This window comes from Cricetulus griseus, chromosome 2 (genome assembly GCF_003668045.3).
Source record: "Cricetulus griseus strain 17A/GY chromosome 2, alternate assembly CriGri-PICRH-1.0, whole genome shotgun sequence".
In the NCBI taxonomy this organism is placed as follows: domain Eukaryota; kingdom Metazoa; phylum Chordata; class Mammalia; order Rodentia; family Cricetidae; genus Cricetulus; species Cricetulus griseus.
Window position 1 is genome coordinate 42,483,025 of NC_048595.1, and position 20,443 is coordinate 42,503,467.

At 45.0% G+C, this 20,443-nt stretch overlaps 1 protein-coding gene across 5 annotated transcripts in view; it reads right to left on the reverse strand.

The window, feature by feature from the left end:
* Positions 1-19,749, reverse strand: part of Yipf1 (Yip1 domain family member 1) — a 36,469-nt gene extending 16,720 nt beyond the window's left edge. For 2 of the 5 annotated variants that reach the window (XR_003482745.2, XM_027402373.1), the window contains exons 1-5: positions 19,521-19,749; positions 15,813-15,976; positions 8,998-9,078; positions 8,669-8,756; positions 1,713-1,829 (exon numbers count right to left, since the gene is read on the reverse strand). Coding sequence is in view for 4 of the 5 variants with exons in the window: in XM_027402373.1 (XP_027258174.1) it covers positions 1,713-1,829; positions 8,669-8,756; positions 8,998-9,078; positions 15,813-15,976; positions 19,521-19,734 (664 nt within the window). In the remaining variant the exon portion in view is untranslated. Of the gene's footprint in view, positions 1-1,712; positions 1,830-8,668; positions 8,757-8,997; positions 9,079-15,812; positions 15,977-18,351; positions 18,432-19,228; positions 19,333-19,520 lie in introns of all 5 variants that reach the window. The other 3 variants (XM_027402375.2, XM_027402374.2, XM_027402376.2) reach the window with 3 other exon arrangements.
* Between the last annotated feature and the right edge of the window lie 694 nt (positions 19,750-20,443).

The window sequence follows — 20,443 nt, forward strand, 5'->3', positions numbered from 1 at the left end:
GGGACACAACAGACAAGGACCTTCTTGTGTCCAGCTCCCTCCCCAGGCAGGGAAGGCCACTTTCTTCTCAGTCAGTAGCTCTGCACAGACTTGCAGAGCCGAAGTTAAATGACTCACTGCAACACAGTCTTGCTCTGACAACCACTGAGCTACTTGAAGGCAATGCCCATGCCTCTCAGGGAACATGGCCCAAGGTTATATTCAATGAAGAGTTTTAATAAACAAGACTGAATCTATGTCTGACTCCATGCTTAAAGGGACAGAAGAGAAGAAAGAGGGACATAGGAGGTAAAAAGGGAGCCAGGCGGTGGCAGTGCACACATTTAATCCCAACACTTGGGAGGCAGAGGCAGCGGATCTCTGTGAGTTTGAATTCGAGGCCATCCAGGGATACAAAGAGAAACCCTGTTTCAGAAAAACAAACAAAATGAAGGCAAAAAGGGAGAAAAAGAAGGATACAAGGACTCTGGCCCTCCGTCCCTCCCTTCCTTCCCTCCCTCCCTCCCTCCCTTCCTCCCTCCCTCCCTCTCTCTCTCTCTCTCTCTCTCTCTCTCTCTCTCTCTCTCTCACACACACACACACACACACACACACACACACACAGATACACAAATCAAAGAAGAGGAAGAGAAAGAAGGACATTTTAAAGCAAGAATGTCATTTACGAGCCCACACTGGGGTCACATTCTATGTGGTCTTCTCCAAGTCTTGGCCATTTGTTGTTAGCAAAACTACCAACACAACAGGCACCATTTAGAATAGTTACTGGTTTCCCATGATCCTTAGGTGCTTTATGATGGGGAATGTACTGTGTATGTTTATCTTATTGATTGTTAAATAAAGTACTGTTTGGCCAATGAAACAGCAAGTAGACGGGACTAGGAGTCAAAGAGGATTCTGGGAAATGTAGTAGAGAAGTGTGATCCAGGCAGGAAGTGACATAGCAAGGAGACTCATATTTAAGCGAAGGAGAAACTGGAAGGGTCCTCTTTTCCCCTCCACTCCTGCTCCAGCAGCACAATGTGATCCACTGGCAAGGAGGGACGCCAATAAGGCGTCTGATAAGATAAGTCTTATAAAACATATAGGTTTATGATAGTTAAAACTGAGCTAACAGATGAGAATCCTATCATTGGCCAAGCAGCATTGTACCTAATACAAGTTTCTGTGTATTCATTTGGGCTTAACTCAGGTGGGCGGCTGGCATAAAGCTCACATGTGGCAGTGGGGCTCAGGCGGCTTTTGGCGGAAAGATTTATAGTAACAGCTTTATAATTAGTGGCCACAGTCATCTCGGCTAGCTGAGCCATCAGAACTTAAGAACAATGCCTCTGCTGTTTCTAGTCCCTGGATAATGCAAACGCTGCTACAGTCAAGAATTCATGCACACTGCTTTAGTCACTTATACATTTTTAGAATAAAATCCAATCACACACTATTCAGTCTGACAGCTTCCCTAAAAATCATATAGATTTACAAGACTGTGAGTATATGTGTGTCACTGAATAGTATACATTTAGGATGGAAGATTGTATGCAATAGAATTCTACGTGGTGGGAAGGAGGACTGTGGGTTACACAGACATGACACGAGGTAGGAGCTGTATTTGAGAGCAGGAGTGCAGTGCCTAGATAGTGGACAATGTGCTCAGAGGGTAAAAGCTCGAAGTTAGAGGCAGTCCACATTCTAAACAAGCCACACTATTCACCTACCTTTTTGGAACTCGGGCACATAACGGTACGTCTTCTCTCCCAGATGGATTAAGAAGTTGGAAAGGTTCCCACTAATTGCTATGGCAAAGACCAAGGTGGCACATATCCAAAAGGGGCCTGCAAAGCAACAAGAAGATGCAGAAAGAGGAAATGGGGCACTCGCTGCTAGACTCTTTCAGAATCATTTCTCATCAGCCTCTTCCTCATCAGACAAGAGGAAAAGAACTGTGGATGTCATCAACACTCACCTAATGGGAGCGTTCACTCTCAAAAGGTCAAAACACAACTCAGTAATTAGGTGCCTTAAAAGCAAGGGTAATCAGAATCCATGGCCAAAACACAGTCCACACTAGGTTAATGAAGATATTGATGTATGGTTTCCCTGAGGAAAGGATAATCAAACATCCACACGCATTTCGTTGAGCCTTCAGAACTCAAAAAGCAAAGATTACTTCCTGTACCCAAGCACCCAAGTTAAGATCAGATGACATGTGGCTGAATCAGCCTGGTCCTTCTGAATTATAAATGAAGAGAGGTGCAAGGAGAAGACTTCATACAAAAGTCAACTTGGGGGCTGGAGCAATGGCTCAGTGGTTAAGAGCACCGACTGCTCTTCCAGAGGACTCAGGTTCAATTCCCAGCACCTACACATTGGCTCTCAATGGCCTATAACTCCAGAGCCAGGGGATTCAGATGGCCTATTCTGATCTCTGCAGGAACCAGGCACACATGTGCTGCACACACATACATGCACGCAAAACACTCATACACATATAAAAAATAAATCTTAAGGGAAATCTATAACCTACTTAATCACCATCGCTGCATGTGCATGTGTTTGTGTATGTCCGAGACACACAGTGACAGAGAGACAGAGATGGAGAGACACAGTTAAAATACTGCCATTTTTTCTCCTTTCCTTTTTTTTAGACAACCTTATATTTTTAAAGTTTTACACAAATTTATAATGTACGTGACCACTCTCACACACACACACCCTCCCATCTCCTTACAACAGCCGTCTACCTCCCTGTTCCCTACAAATCCTTCTCACACTTGTGCCTTTTTGTTTTGTTTTACACCAGGGCCATCCATGTGACCATGTGTTTGGAGCTGTCTTCTTTCCCTTTCTAGTGAAAATAATCCATCAGCCAGACATAGTCACACATGTCTATAATCAATCCCAGCACTCAGGTGGCAGAGGCAGGAGGATTGCTGCAAGTTTGAGTACAAAATGGTCTATGCAATGAGTTCCAAGTCAGAAAGACAGCCCACAAGACCCTATTACACACACACACACACACACACACACACACACACACACACACACACACACAATGTAATTCAGGTTGAAAAGAGAATACAGGAAAAAAAGCAAGCAAGCTTCCTGCCCCTTGTCCCAGCTCTGCACTTGTCTACTGAGAATACCCCACTGTTCCTAGTGAATCTTGCCTGAAACAGTCAACGCATATACATAGGGGTGTGTATATATGTGTTCATGCATGTGTAGGTATGCATGTCTAATCAGATGAGGCTGAACACTTTTCTATTTTACCAAGGAACTCACTCTATAGACCAGGCTGGCCTTGAACTCACAGAGATCCACCTGTCTCTGCCTCTAAGTGCTGGGATTAAAGGTGTGTGCCATCACCACCCAGAGTGCTTGATTTCTTAACACCATCCTTATCCCCTTCTACGTAGAAAAAGTATTAAGGGGTCTGGAGAGATGGTGTAGCAGCTAAGAGCACTTGTTACACTTGCAGAGGACCTGGGCTCAGTTTCCAGCACCTACAGAGTGGTTCATAACCATCTATAACTCAAGTCCTGGGGGATCCAACACACTTTTCTGACCTCTGCAGGCACCAGGTACATATGTGGTGTGCATACATAGGGACAGACAAAATACTTATACACATAAAAAATAAAACAAATAAATCTTTAAAAACTTTTTTAATTGGGCATTGGTGGTGCATGCCTTTAATTGCAGTAATGGGGAGGTAGAGGCAGGTGGATGTCTGTGAGTTCAAGGCCATTCTGGTCTATAGAGTGGGTTCCAGGACAGTCAGGTTATACAGAGAAATCCTGTCTTGAAAAAAAACTTTTTTTCTTTAAATTACTATGGATCATCTGGTCTCCAGAGCAAGTGCCAGGATAGGCTCCAAAGCTACAGAAAAACCCTGTCTCGAAAAACCAAAAAAAAAAAAAAAAAAAAAAATACTATGGATCTTAGATGGCTCAGTCGGTAAGAAACCTGCCATGCAAGACTGCCCATGTACGTTTGGCTCCCCAGCACCCACGTGAAAACCACACACAGCATCAAATGCTATGACCCCAGATTCTGGTGGGAGAAGGGGCAGGAAACAGAAACAGGCAAATTTCTGAAGTTCCCTGCACAATCTGACTAGTCAAATAGATGCACTTCAGATTCAGTGAGAAATCCGTCTCAAAAAATGAAGGTAGAGCGTATTCAAGGAAAACACCCAGTTTTCCACACAAGTCAACCTCAGCTTTCCACACAAGCACACATATATGTACATGTGCACATGCATGCCTGCATGTACACACACACAACACACATATAACACACACAACAGCACACACACATAAAAATTACTGACTATGTAGAACAAATGATGATTTTTAAATTAAGATATTTAAGTCTTTCAGTTTCACTAATATTTGGCAGTATCTTTGGGGCTAACTTCAGATACCTTGAAATATCATAAAATCAATAAAATTACTGAACTGGGGAGAATAACACAGATGGATGAGGGCTTTCCAAAGGTAGGAAAGGGAACCTGGGCAATCAGTGACCCCACGGAGCCAACAATGTCAACTTTCACAAGTTACTTGCTTCCTCACTCGAGTGCAGGCTCTGTGCCATGGTCCAGGGCAAACCTCACAGTATTATTTTAACTTCCTATACCACAAGAGACATAAAAATTGAAATGAAACCTACAAAAACTCCCCTGCCAAAAACCTTTGCTAGGGCTGGAGAGATGGCTCAGTGGTTAATAACACGGACTATTCTTCCCAGAACCCACAAGTGTTATGATTTTGGTTCCAGGGGATTTGATGCTCTGGCCTCCACAGGCACCAGGCAGGCATGTGCTGCATAACATATATGCAGTCAAAACACCAATACACATACAATAAAACAATAATGATAATAAACAATAATAGAAGTTTTTCTAGGCCATCTAAACATAAGAATACAAGTGGCCAAATATTATAGTGTCATATGACTTGAAGCAAAGAATATAGCATGCTCTCTGCCAATATTTACTAAATACACACTACTGCCAGGCCCTGGGCTAGGCACTCAGCACACAGCACACATGGTCCCTGCCTGTGGTACATCAGTTACCACAGGGAGATACTGGACAAGATCTAGTCTTAAGAGTCTGCCAGGGACACACCAAAAGGGTCCCAAACCTAGAGACAGGCATGTCCAAGCTGAACCTAAAGAAGAGCAAGGGGTAGAAAAGGGTGATTCAGGAAGAGGCAACAATGTGAATCAGGAAGAGGGAACCACACAGACAACGACCAAAATCAAGAAAAGACTGCTCAAGGTCAAGGGAACAACCTGAGGTTGGAGACAGACAAGGCCACATCATGGAGGGCCCGAGGAGTCCTGTAAGGGAGAGGAACTTAACTTGCAGCAAGAGAAAACCGGGTGTGGGAGGCAATTATGCAGCTGCTCCTCTGTGTAAGCGTAAGTATGGGACTGGGTCCTGGATGCTCAAGTCCTGTTGTATCAACTGACACACTGTTTGCATATAATCTCCACACAGCCTCCCACACACGTCTCTCCTCTTCAGATTACCTGTTATACCTACCGCAATGCCAGTGCTCTGTGAGGTGATCAAACTGTACTATTTACGGGATAATGACAAAGAATCTGTGTGCATGTTCAGCACAGATGCAGTATTTTCCAAACCTACTTCTGAGCTTTGGTTGGTTGAATCACAGATGCAGGTCCTGTGGACAAGGAGTCCACTGTACTCACAGAGGCCTTGCCTGCCATTCTTGGGCTGTCCTGAGCCCTTACCTAACAATACAGACATTTCCAGCCTAAAAGGCCATTGACATCTGCTTACAGCTCTGCCAGTTTAAATCAAATGCACACACCCACCCTTGGACAGAAGCAAGAAACCTGTCCTAGCTCTAAACTATCTTCTGAGGTATTTTTATCTGCCTTCTCTCCTAATTGCAGGCTTTTAATGAACCCCCAGCTGTTTAAGAACAAAATCTAAATACCTCAGGCTGATAGAAAAGACCCATGATGATCAAGGCTCAGTAACCTTATCTGCTCCAGTGTCATGCAATATACACTCATCCCGGCTTCTTCCAAGTTGCTTCATTCTGCCTTCTCTCTCCCCCTTTCCTCCCAAAGCCCAACTCTTAGATGGTGGAAGTGGGATGAAACTTTAATTTGAGTTATATTTATAATTAAGGGCATTTTAAAAATTATTATATAATTTTATTATATCCAATATATTTTAATATAGTATGTTAATAAAATGTTGATATTTATTGCATTATTGTGATTAATTTTATTTGTAAAATAGTTGTAACAGAAAACATCCAAGAAAAATAAAAAACAAACAGGTGTACATATACTGCTTTAAAAATTATCTTTTTTAAAAAATATTTTATTTATTTATTTATTTATTATGTATACAACATTCTGCTTCCACGTATATCTGCACACCAGTAGAGGGCACCGGATCTTATAACTGATGGTTGTGAGCCACCATGTGGTTGCTGGGAATTGAATTCAGGACCCCTGGAAGAACAGTCTGTGATCTTAACCTCTGAGCCATCACTCCAGCCCCTAAAAATATCTTTTTAATAGAGCTGTGGAGATGGCTCAGTTAAGTATGTAATGCGAAAGCATATGATCTGAATTTCATCTCCTACCCTCATGTGAAAGGCCAGACACAACCATGTACACTTGTAATCCAGTGCTCAGGAGGCAGGGGCAGGAGGAGGACTGTGACCAGCCAGTGCTGGGGAAACAGGGGGCAGGACGGGTATTAGGACTGTGACTAGCTGGCAGTGTAGCAAGATATCTGATTACACTGTGTAAAGATATGTCACTGTGATTGGTTTAATAAAAAGATGAATGGCCAATAGCAATACAGGATATCTAGGCACAGAGGATTCTGGGAAGAAGAGGGGTGGAGATACCATGAGACACAGAGTGAGCAGTATGGGCACTATGGAGATGAGATAATACAGCCATGTGGCAGCACATAGATTAATAGAAATGGGTTAATTTAAGTTACAAGAGCTAGTTAGAAACAAGCCTAAGCTACTAGCCAAGCTTTCATAACTAATAAGAAGTCTCCATGTGGTTATTTAGGAGTGGGCAGGCGGGACAGAGAAAGACTAGCTACAAGCTGGTGCTGGGGAGAAAGGGGCAGATGTACTGAGACTATGTATGACCAGCCAGTCTAGTCAGATCAGCAAGCTTCAGCCTTGGCAACCCTGTTTCAAATAATTAAGTGAAGAGAAATTGAGGAAGACACCCAATACTGACCTCTGGTCTCATATATGGGAGCATGCACAATTGCTAATGATATCAATAACAGCATTCATATCCTTCAACAGCTTCTTCTTCATTTGTCATTATTCTGAGATCTATCCATGTTGATGCTTACAGATCTCACTCTAAGAACTACAGAGATCCCATTTGCCTCAAAGAATAAAGTGAAAAGCAACTCGGAAAGACTCCTAATGTCAATTTGGGTCTTCACACATGTGCCGGAGTGCCCCACGTAAAGGCCACATATGAGATCAAAGGACAACTTTTATGAGTTGGTTCTATCCTTCCACCATTGGGTTTTCAATATCAAAATATGGTCATCAGCAAGTACTTTTACCCTTGAGTCATCTTGCCACCCTGTTCTTGATTGTTACTGTGACTGGATTTAGACTCACCTAGAACATACACCTCTGGGAGACTGTGAGGACATTTCTAGAAAAAAAATTAAGTGAAGGAGAAGAGCTGCCCTCAGAATGGGCAGCCCAGCATAGGGAGTCCAAGGAAAGAACAGGGTTGCCTTCTTGCCTCATCTCCCCTCAAATACAAAAGGCCATGGACCCTTTCCTTAGGAGCCCTTGGCAAGCCTCTGTGTTTCCTTCAGGTAGCAAGGGAGTCGGAGGTTACACTCACTCCTTAGCCCACTCCTGTTTTAGATTGTCAATGGAGAGCTAGTGTCCCCCACCACACACACACACACACACACACACACACACACACACACACACACACACACACCCTGGTAGCTGAGAGAGAACTCAGTACATAAGTGACAAAGTGTAAGTGAACTAGATTAAAACACCGTGACCACGGCAATCCACAGAAGGTTCATTCGGGCTTATGGTCCATCGTCATCAAAGTGGTGAAGTGTGACAGCAGGCAAGCAGAAAAGCTGAGAGCTTGCATGTTGAACCACAAGCAGCAAGCAGAAAGGGTGAACGGGAAGTGGCATGTGGCTTTTGAAGCCACCTTAGGGCCTGTCCCCAGTGACATACTTCCTCCAGCAAGGCTACACCTCCTAATCCCATCCAAACAGTGCCACAAACTGGGGACCAAGCACTCAAATTCCTGAGACCATGGAGTATAGTCAAAGCCTACTCCATGCTCGCCCTATACCTCCAAACCCTCCATGGAAGAAAACCAGCAGCACTGGGAAGCTTCATTTGCCTCAAGCGCACACCAGAGTCCCCTGGAGCCTTTAAAGGGAGACTAGTAATTGCAGCTGTAGCACTCATGTGACATGAAATTCCATCCCCCAAATTCTTTGCAGATTGTTACTAAATCTCAGAGAGTCAAATAAAAACACTGCACACCCTACTAACAGTGCCGTTCTCTAACCTTCCACGCAACCCCCACATTTACTGGAACTTAACGGGATGTGATAGAGAAGCAAGGGCACTGTCCATACCATAGAGATCTGGGTTGCTGCGGACATACAGCCTCACGAAGTTCTTCCCAGGAACCGGCAACAGAGACCCTTTTATTCTGTCAAAGACCTGCAAGGTAACACAGCAGTAATTCTACTGAAGATTAACTTCCCTTAGGATTTAATCTAGTTAACTACTACAACACTTAAAGTTGGTTATTTGAGCTTTTATGACAGTGTTTTACGTGCAGCAAGTCTTCGTGCTTTAGGAAGACCACTTTCAGTATAGTGGCTCTCACGTGATGGCTGCTCCATCTCAGAAGAGACAAGTCCCCATTATGGAAAATAAACAATGAAGCTGGTTCACAAACCTGGTAAGTGTCCACATCAAAGAATGTCTGATAGTATTCAAATGTCCAGAAGGGAGAGCTTTTCTTCTGGCCAGCAAGTAACTGTCAGAGGGGAAATGAAACACGGTCAACTCCAAGCAGACTTCCTAATTTCTTCGTCTTTCTCTTTTAATTATTTACATATATATTTATAGATTTTATTTATGTATTTTGTCTGCATGTGTGTCTACACACCAGAAGAGGGCACCAGATCCTATGTGACTTAGGGTTTCTACTGCTGTGAAGAGACACCATGACCATGGCAATTCTTACAAAGGAAAGCATTTAACTAGAGCTGGCTTACAGTTTCAGAGGTCTAGTCCATTGTCATCATGGGGGACATGGCAGCACACAGGCAGACATGGTGCTAAAGAAGGAGCTATGAGTTCTACATCTTGATCCACAGGCAACAGGAAGTGAACTATCTCACTGGGCGTGGCTTGAACAAAACCCACCTCCACAGTGACACACTTCCCTCAACAAGACCACACCTACTCCACTCTCTTTGGAGGTCTAAAATGGCCTGATAAGAAAGCTTAAGATGAGTGTGGTGGGGCTGGAGAGATGGCTCAGAGGTTAAGAGCACCAGCTGCTCTTCCAGAGGTCCTGAGTTCAATTCCCAGCAACCACATGGTGGCTCAGAACCATCTGTTATGAGATCTGGTGCCCTCTTCTGGTGTGCAGATATACATGGAAGCAGAATGTTGTATACATAATACATAAATAAAATCTTAAAAAAAAAGATGAGTGTGGTGGCACATGCCTTTAATCCCAGCACTTGGTAGGCAGAAGCAGGCAAGTCTCTAAATTCAAGGCTAGCCTGATCTACTGAGGGAGTTCCAGGGGCAGCCAGAGAAACCCTGTCTCAAAAAAAAAAAAAAAAAAAAAAAACAAAGAAAAAAGAAAGCTTAAGACAGAATTTGGTAAAGTTCTTTGCCTACTTAACAAGGAAGTCTGAGTTGCATTCACTGCTTTAATAAAATAAGTGCTTTGCTATTATATATCCTTGGGCATCAGGAAGAAGTCAGTCTGTAGTCACTGTTGATGCTTCCTGAATTTCTCAGAAGTCTAAAGCTATGCATTAATTTCCTTTTCTTTCTTTCTTTCTTTCTTTCTTTCTTTCTTTCTTTCTTTCTTTCTTTCTTTTTGGGGCATGGGGTAATGCAGTTAATATATATGGACCTAACATTCTTTCAAGACAGACTCTACATTTTACTTCAAAAGCAAAAGATGAAGCCAGGTGTTGTAGCTCATGACTGTAGTACCAGCACTCAGGAGGTAGAGGTACAAGGATGGCTGTGAGTTCCAGGCAGGCCTCAAAAACAAAACACAAAAAACCAAAAGTAAGTGCAAGCCAGGCTTGGTGGCACATGCCTGTAATCCCAGCACTCACGAGGTGAAAGCTGTGATTCCAACTAATACTGCCTTCTTTGTATACTTAATGTATTTATGTTCCTCGGTGTATGAACCTTCTAAAATGCAGCACTTAGAAGGGCATGTTACCTCGCAGGTGTCCCCCAAACCCGAACTGTTAGCAGTGCTAGCTCAGGCTCATGTGTGCATGTTCTTAATTGTATAATGATTATTATCCTTGAGCAAAAATAATTATTCCTGCCCAAACACTTGACACTCCAGGGAGGAAGTGGCATTCTGATAACTGAAAGAATTGGACATTAGTCACTTAGGAAGTCCGTCTGTAAATGAGAACAAAGTGTTAACAGCTATTCTCTTTCCTTTTGGTTTCAGTTTCTTCTTTTTGTTTTTGTTTGCTTGTTTTGTTTTTTTGAGACAGGGTCTTGTTATGTGGCCCAGGCTGGCCTTGAACTTCAGACTCTTCTGCCTATACCTTCTTAACTCTGAGAGTACCAGGGTTACAATATGCCCACGATACCTGTCTACAAAATGATTAATTATTTATGTCTTTTAATATTTCATAATTTGCTAAAAGTAACCTCTTAATAAATTATGGGGCCAAGCATGGTAGCATGTGCCTGTAATTGTAAAACATAGAAGGTAGAAACAGGAAGATCAGAAGTTTGAGGCTGGCTTCAGTACACAATGGGTCCAAAGCTAGCCCAAGCTACAAGAGATACTGTCTCAAAACAAGTTTGTTGTATTTATTAATTTCTTGTTGTGCAGGATGGGTGCATGGAGGTCAGAGGACAACTTTGGAGTTGTTTCTCTCTTTTCCTTCCAGCTCTACATGGGTTTGAGAGATCATACTTAGGTTACCTGGCTTGTGCAGGAGGACCTTACCCACTGAGTCATCCTGGCAGTCCTGGAGCAAAAAAAATGTATTTAAAAAATCAACGAGAGTCTTATTAATCCCAGCATTGGGAAGGCAGAGCCAGGCAAATTTCTGTGAGTTCAAGGCCAGCCTGGTCTACAGAGTGAGTTCTAGGACAGCCAGGGCTACACAGAGAATCCCTGTCTCAAAAACCCAAAAGAGAGCAGGGTGTTGGTGGCGCATGCCTTTAATCCCAGCACTCGGGAGGCAGAGGCAGGCGGATCTCTGTGAGTTCGAGACCAGCCTGGTCTACAAGAGCTATTTCCAGGACAGCCTCCAAAGCCACAGAGAAACCCTCTCTCGAAAAACCAAAAAAAAAAAAAAAAAACCAAAAGAATAATAATAATCACAACGACGATGATGATAATGATGATGAGTCTAATTAATTAAGGGATGACAATGTGAACACTTTAAGATTCCTCTCAGGGACTTGAATTGGCTGGGCTATGTCTCCACTTCTGACCCTGCTCTATGTTATGATGGCCCCAAGTGAACAAAATTAAGCCCAATTAAAATTCTGTCCAGCCGGGTATAGATACACATGCATGTTCTACCATCACTCTGGAAGATCCCAGCAAATTCAAAGCTAACCTGGTCTGCATGGTGAGTTCGAACTAATTGGGGCCACATAGCAAGGCCCTGTCTCAAAAACCAAACCAAACCAGACAAATTCTATCCAAAAGGATACATCTTTGTGCCAAGATTTAACAGTCTTAAAGGGAACAGCCATCTGTTTGCTCTTTACACCTCAAGGTGTCTCCTACATCTACAGAAATTACAAAAATTAAGACTAAAACCCACCACTCCCCTTCAAGACTGGAGGGACTGACCCAAGTGCTCAACAACAAAGCTTAGAAGTACTGCCAAGGAAGGCAGAGGATGTCTTTGAAGAACCAATGTTCAGCACTTGGCCCTTAAAGTCAGACAACACCCAGAGGGCAAGGGGCTCTCTCTGAAAGGGATCAGCAACTCCAATAAGTCACCAGTCCTCTTTGTCAGAGAGGTTGCAGCTGTCTGAGGTTGGCCTCTAACCAGGACCCATTCTGCAAAGAGGAGGGTCATTGGAAAGGGAATACTCACCATGCTTCAAAAATAAAGCCACATGGCTGTGAGACTCTGATATGACCCAGCAGAATGGCCAATAGACAACAAAGATGAACGGAGCCAAGGGTGTTCTCACAAGGCCCTAAACAACCCCCAACGAACCTCAACTAACCTTAACATTAGAGGGGGAAAGGGGGAGTATTTTCGGACCACCTTTTCAAGCTTAAACACAAGAAAGCATAACCAAAGAATATAAAACTTAGTAAGATTTTAAATCAATGAGAACAAAAGCGAATCTATTAGGGACTGAGTGCTGGCTACTGTGTCACGCACCTTTAATCCCAGCACTCCGGAGACAGAGGCAGGCAGAGTTACAGGCCAACCAGGGCTATATAGACCCTGTCTCAAAAAAGCAAAGTAAAATGAAATCAAACAAAATGGATTCTGAGAGTTATGTCAGCTACTTATTATAGGACCTGCTCAAAAAGAACATGTGAGAACAGCTGACTGATTCATCAGTCTGAGAATCTCAGATTCCCAATTCCACCAGCTTGTCCACAAATGGACTACTGGCTCTTCTTAGCAAACTGACATTTGTTTGTTTTTCGATACAGGGTTTCTCTGTATAGCACTGGCTGTTCCGGAGCTCGCTTTGTAGACCAGGCAGAGATCTGCCCTCCTCTGCCTCCCGAGTGTTGGGATTGAAGGTGTGCAATATCATGCCCAGTTGCCATTATGTTATTTTGATATATATTTTTTCAACTATGTAAGCTAACTTGCTGCTGTCTCCTACAGTCCTATATTTGAATTGTCTAGAGTCAGTAACTGCAAAAGTCTTTAGGTCTACAGAGCAGAGTCCAGATCTCATGGCCTGGGCCCATGATAGAAGTTATTCCTACATGCCTTGCTATTTGATGGATGATGGTCACAGGTCACACAAAAGCATAAATATCTCTGTTTGACCTTCTGCCCAGCTAAATTCTTTTCTGTGCTCTACCCTAGGACTAAATATCTGGTCTCCCCCCCCCTTTTAACTTTCTTTTTTAATTTCATTTATTTATATTTTTCTGTGTGTTCACACATGCATGCAGGCACCCACAGAAACCAGCAGGTGGTGTTGGATCCCCTGGAGTTGCATTTATAGGTAGTTTGGGGTCCCCTGATAGGGGTGCTGGGAACCAAACTCTAGTCCTCTTGCAGAGCAGCTAGTGCTCCTAACTGCTGAGCCATCTCTCTCTAGAATACTTGGTTCTTTTTAGGTACTATTTCACATACCCAAAGGCTACTGGGTCAGCAGTGAAAACTGCCCTGTTCCTCTAACTTGGCTCCTACCCCCTTAGGCTGGCCCTTTCATGGTTGTACTTTTGTTAGTAGCCCATCTTCAGCCCTGGATTCTGTAAACATTTTGGCTGAATTTGTTCTTCTAGGTTACAAGGATCCCACCTAAAGTTAACATTCAAGGGCTGAGTCTACCCCATTCCAACAACAGGGATGAGAGGCCAAGGCCTGCCGCTGGGGCCCTTATTAGAGATGGAAACCTCTGAGAAGTGAGACGGATGGGGAAGCGCAAGCAGCCTGCAAACAAGCAAATAAAAACGACAGGAAGCTACGGGCAAACTTCTGACCAAGGATAGGACGGTCCTAAGACTTTCCTGGTTTTGTTTTGTTTTTATTTGAGATAGCCCAAGCTGGCCTTGAACTCTCAATCATCCTGCCTCCTCCTCCAGAGTGCCTTGATTTCAGGTACATACAGCCATGCAGGCTTCCCTGAGCTTCATTGCACGCTGTTGTAAAACCGTAGCACTTCAAGAGCCTTGTCAGTGGGAGCCGTGATGCACATACAAGCACATATTGAGCCATGAGCAGGGCTGCAGCTCTGCGCTGAGCTTCTGTCCTTTCCTAGAGAACACATGACATTCAAAGCCTTCCCTCCCCGCCTTGCTCCTGGCCCCTGTCCCAGTGGGGCAGCCTGCTGTCACTTCTCCAATCGCAGTGCTCTGCAGTCTTCTGGAAGTCTTTTCTGTAATAGATTCATCTTCCATTCCCCGCAGGACTAGTCAGTATCTGATTTCTAGCCTACTTGTAACAAAGGACCCATGTAGCTGGTGATGGTATCCAAGAGCTGCACGGTGAAGCCACTGATACACACTGAGCAAGTGTTCCTCTCATGGGCTGTGGGCATAACTCAATGTGTAGAATACTGAGGAAATACTATTCCCCTCACACACCCCAACTGTGTGCCCATGGTGACAAAGACCCACTCAATGTATACACCACCAGATCCAATGGAGGCCTCCACATCTCTGCAGCCATCTGCTCTCTCTTTCACCTATACCATTTCATAAGTCCTGCTGAGTCCGCTCCCATTGCTGGCCAAGACTCTTTTGCTTGGCTCTGTCTGGTCTTCTGCACTCTAGTCTGTCTTCCACCAGTTTATATTTAAGGCCACCAAATCTAAATTGTCTTTAAACTTTTTTTTTTGGTCTTTTTAAAATAATTTTTTTCCATTCATTTATTTAGTTCATAAATAAAGTCATGCACAATTATGATACAGAATACAGTATGTTCACAATGGCATGGCTAAATTAAACCAATTAACACGTTATATCACACATATTCATCATTTTTGTTTTGAGAGCACTTAAAGTGTACTATCTCACAACTTTTAAAATACAGCATTTTGTTATCAACCATGTTTATCATGCTCTCAGTAGACCTCAAGACTTCACAGAGTCCATGCCTCTTGTCCAACTGCAGTTTCATATCCTTAAACCAATCGTTTCCCCATTGTTAAAAGACCCACATTGAAGCCTAATAGCCACCATTCTGCTCTCTGCTCCCATAAGTTCATCATTTCTAGGTTACACATAAAATTGAAATTGTGTGACATTTGTCTTCCAGTGTGTCACTTATTAATTGTCCCACTTTCTCAGCAATTGTCTTTAAACTTAACAAGGTACGTGGTTTAAATCATCCACTGGCTCCTGATGATTTTCAGAATGTATGAGAATGAACTAAACTCTGTTGTTGGGAACTTACAACAAAACTCACGAGAAGTCCCCCACCCATCGGTAGCCTTCCCTTACCCTTCACTCCAATGCAGGGGGCCGCAGCTGTTCCTGCCTGCACCGTGCTCTTTTCAGGCCTCTCTGACTTTACTGAGGCCCTTCCCTTGGCCTCCATCACCCTTACCTGTCTTCTTCCCCTCACTACCTTCTATCTTTCAGTAGACTTAGCCAGGTGTCACTGATCCCAGAAAGCCTAACCTTCCCTCTGCTCCCCTGACCCACACATCTACAAGCACGTCCCACCAGTGATGGTCTGTTTACCTGTTTCCCCCACCAAGTGACGTCATGGGTCTCACACCTTTGTGTCACCAGTGCCTGGCGCTGTACCAGGCACACAACCAATAATGAGTAAACGCGTGGACTCTAAGATCTGAGGAAGGTAAAATGCAAGCTCAAACCTCAGTCTCGTCAGAGTCATTGTTTCCCAGCAGCTCCTCATCCTCTCCTCTCCCAGAGCCTCCTCGGGGTCTGGGTTGGTGTTTGGAAGTCTCACCAGGGTCCTCGATGTTTATTGTGGTGGCATCTGGGTTTGCTGCTAGCAAAGTGGCTCCATCGCCAAACTCTGAAACCAAGCAAAGCACAAAGGCCTGGAGACCTTCCCACACTGGCAACTGGGTGCTTTCCACGCCCCGCACCCTGACTCCCCACCCTAGCCTTGGTGCTGGGGAGCAGCTCAGTGGTGGAACACAAGACCAGCATGCCTAAGGACCCAGCTTCCAGCCCGCACACCTCTTTTCTGTCTCAGCTCTGCTACGAACCTCTTCTATGACAAGCAGAAGAGGCTTTGAAAGCAAGCCCAGCACACTAGGGAGGCTGAAGCTGGAGGGCTTCACTCAAGATCCTCCTGAGCACACAACACGGTAAAAAATAAATAAATAAATAAAAAGGGAGTGGGGAGTATTATCTAAAGTCTCCAGTAGGGTACCTGATCCATATGAACATCTCTTGCTCAAGTTAAGTCCTATATAATCGACACAGAAACCACAAGGACCAAAAACAGAGTGCAGAGACAGGCGGATCTCTATTGAGTTCAAGGCCAGCCTGGTCTACATAGCAAGTTCCAGGACAGGTTCCAAAGTTACAGAGAAACCTTGTCTCAAAAAACCAAAACGGGGGGGGGGGCGCGCTAAGTGGAAATAATATAATAATCACTCAGTTTATAGCTGGGCGGTGGTAGTGCACACCTTTGACCCCAGCACTCAGGAGGCAGAGGCAGGCGGGATCTCTGTGAGTTCCAGAGCGGCCTGGTCTACTGTGAGAAGGACCCAGGGTCAGAGGAGGAAGTGTGTACACCTGAAGTGTAAGGTGCGGTGCATATTCCTGCCACAATGGCCCACATACCCTCCTCTGTACTACACACTTTGGTCACCCTCAGTCCCTTGAGAAAGGCGGGAGTGGTGTGATTTCCAGCGGTGATGTGTTCTGCTCTGCATCGTGGCCTAGCTGAAGCTCCTTTGCTTCCATCTTTCCCCAGTATACTGTGACTTCTGCCAGAAGAGCCCTGAGCTCCACCCTGTCATCTTCCACTCTTCCTCAGGAAAGCCTTCCGTGCCTCCCTCGGCGCCACATGCTCTCTCTGAAGCCAAAGTCCTTCATAGCACCTTTATAGCTTCATCTTTATCATTGCCTGCCTCCTCTCAAGTCACCTCGGGCTAACAACCTTCACTACCCATCTATGATCCGGAACACAAGCCAACTTTTAGCCCTTTGGAGAGAGAAAGAAAATAATTTTTTTTTCCCTCCCTCTGCAGGGGCTTTGTAGATGCTGTTCACAACACTCACACTTCCCTGCACTGGCTGTACTTCTAGACAGCATGGCCAACGAAGCCCTCCTCAATGAAGCAATGAAGCAAAAACTGAAAGAAAGCAAGGAGGAGCAGTGCGAACTCTCTGGAAGACTGCTTCCAATAGAAAAACGCACTAAGGCCCTAAGCTGGGCTCTATTAGGTCACAAGCTCAGTGTAGCAGGGGAAGAGTGGGGAAGGACGCAAGCTAAGAAAGGACAATGAGAAGATCAGAGGCAGTGAGTGGAGCCTGCTTTTCCAAGCTTCCACTCCCAGTGAGACGGGAAGCAAGGAGCCGGAGGAAGAAGGCAGGACTGTAGCTTAGACACACAGTGCCAAAGGTGACCTTGTACCTTGAACCTGATGAGGGGGTGAGAGGGGGTGAGAAAGAGACACTTGGTTTATTGTTATTTATGTGTATGCGTGTGTGTGTGTGTGTGTGTCCAGGTGAGTGTATGCCACCTGTGTACAGGTGCCTGTGGGGGACAGAAGGGGGTATCAGATCTCCTGGAACTGGATTTACGGGCAGCTGGGAGCCATGTGATGTGGTCAGATGCTGGGAACCCAACTCAGGTCCCCTGGAAGAGCAGCAAATGCTCTTACAGGTGGTCAAATACGAGATGGAGAATTATGGTCATGACAGTATTTGTCCAAGCAGTTATTTATATTTAAACATCAAATCTTCCTCAGACAGTGGAGAGTCTATGATGTCACACTGCCTGGGTTCAAGTTCTGGTTGTCTGGTTTATTAGCTGTATGACTCTTAGGTGGATAGTTTGATTTTTCTGTGCCTCAGTTTCCTTACTAAAAAAAAAAAAAGAAACCAAGAATGACTGCTTTATAAATTTGATATAAGGAGGGTTACATAAGCTGTCCCTTGTAAAATATTTATAATAGTGTCCATAGAGGATGTGCTTAGAAAACACAAGGCAACTGCCATGTCCAGTTCCTGCTGCCTGCTGCCAATCAGAAGAATTCTGTAAGAACAGTAAGCAGCTAGTATGGCCAAACTAGAAAAACCTGGGTGTGGCCAACAGCCTCTTACCATGATGTTTGAAATAAAATCCTTTAACCTATGCGTCAGTAATGAAATCCACTGCTGTGACAGCGGAAGCTGGGTTGTAAGATAAAGGTGGGCACCCAACTGCCATACCTTCAAACTGCAAGTCATCTGCAGCTGCCATTCAGCCAGAGGCTCTTCTCCCAAGGGTGAGGAAGAAAACTGTCAGGGGTCTAAAACGAAGAAATAAATAAGCTTAGGGATATGGAACAATATGCAAAAAGAAACCACAGTAAAAGAAAAGTTTATAGCCAGCCTCGGTGACTGGCGCACACCGTTAACCCCAGCAATCAGAGGCAGAGGCAGGCAGATCTCTGTGAGTTTAAGGCCAGCCTGGTCTACACAGCGAGACCCTGAATTAAAAATTTAAAAATGTATGTAATTTCTTTATCCTGTGTGGCTCCAGGAGTCTGTTCTTTCCTTCCACCATGTGGGTCTCAGAATGGGACTCTAACCATGTTTGGGGACAGCTGCCTTTACCTGCTGAGCAATCTCCCCTGCCACAAAAGCTTTCCCTTGCCTATTTTCAGTGGGGTCGATGGTTTACTAAGAATTACGTCTAAGCATCAGATATTATTAAAACTGTTATAAAGGAACTGAGGGCTAGGGTTGTAGCTCATTTGAGAGAGTGATTACCTAGCATACTGGAAGTCCTAGGTTCAATACCCAGGACCTGCAAAATCTGGTGTATGCCTGTAATTCTAGCACCGAGGTGGTGGACTCAGGAGAGTCAGGAAGTTTAAGGTTATCCCACACAACTTGGTGAGAGGCCAGTTACAAGAGGCCCGTATCAACAAAAAAGAGACTGGCTGCAGGGGTCACTCACTGTGTGTATGTTTAGGGATCAGGTGAAGCCTGGAGATGGAAGCAAGTTGAAGAGAAGCCTAGGATTTGGGAGTGTTGATGGGGAAGGCACTCCAATGCGGCTGGTTTTAGGGTCCCAGAGCATATATGCTGGGGTCAGACAGACCTGGGTTTGAGTCCCGATTCTGTTGCTTCTCTGCTGTGTGTGAGCTCCTCGAGGCTTCAGCTTCCTCATCTGTAAAATGGGTTCATGATGGTGTCTAGACCAGTCTATAAAGACAGTGTGTGTAAGGCTCAGAGCCAGGCAATTAGAAGCGCTAGAGTGTTGGCTGGCGACCCTGCAGTCCGGGACGGGGGATGCACAGGCAGGCTTTGTGGGAGGGAGGGGAGTGCTGAGCAGCAGTGGCCTGGGCGGGCAAGAGATTCCCCAACTGGCCCAGAAGCCCCGACAGCCTCACCTCGCTGGGAGAGGGTCCAGCTGTCCAGGGAAGGTAGGAGCCTGGGACGCTCAGCACTAGCGGCCTTCGAGCCGGGTTCCCGGAAGCCGGAGATCCGGGGGAGGGAGAGGGTTTCTCCGCCTCCTCCGGGCAGAGCACCGCCCCCTCTCTTAAAGCAAGCGCGGCCTTGGAAGACTTCCGAACACGGAGGCTCTCCGATCCGGGTCCCGCCCATCTCGTAGGATTTAAAGAGACAGGCACAAGTAGGGCGAATTCTCTGGAGTTCGGGAGTGTTTTACTCATTATTTTTAACCTTTTTAAAAAATGGAAATAAAAAATAGAGCAATGAAAAATAATCGAGAAAAGGAAAAACATAGATCACCAAGTCCAGGTTTCTCTGAAAAATTTAACCAGCGAGGAAGGGTCCATAGCAATCTGGCTTGTGAAAAAAAGGCGTCCTCCTGACCACTGTTAGTGTGGGCGATGGCTAGGGATGGCCACACAGGTGTTTGACAGCCACCTCGGAAACAACAGGACTCAGCAACCTTGGAGTGGTCTGGCAAGCAGCCTTGTGGCCAGTCTCCAGCCTGGGCCTGGATAATATCTAGGAGGTTCTTCAGACTTTGGGGACGCCTCCTCCTCGTGGAGGAAACTACCTTCTCCTACTATATTAATCTCCTGGGCTTACTTCTGCCCTGGCGACGCTAGTCTGAATTGCTACTGTTTGCTCATCTTTGCCAGCCTGTGAACACTTTGAGAACTGAGTCCTGGAATGATTCTGGTCTCTAGGTGGCCAGTGCCCGCCAAGGGCGGTAGCACACAGCTGTTCACAGCACTAACACAGACTGAAAGGGTCTATAGATAGTTTTTGCTGTCTGGAGCAGTGTAAACAGCAGACACTTGATTCACAGCCCACACAAGGAGACCAGTGTCCTTAGCCTCAC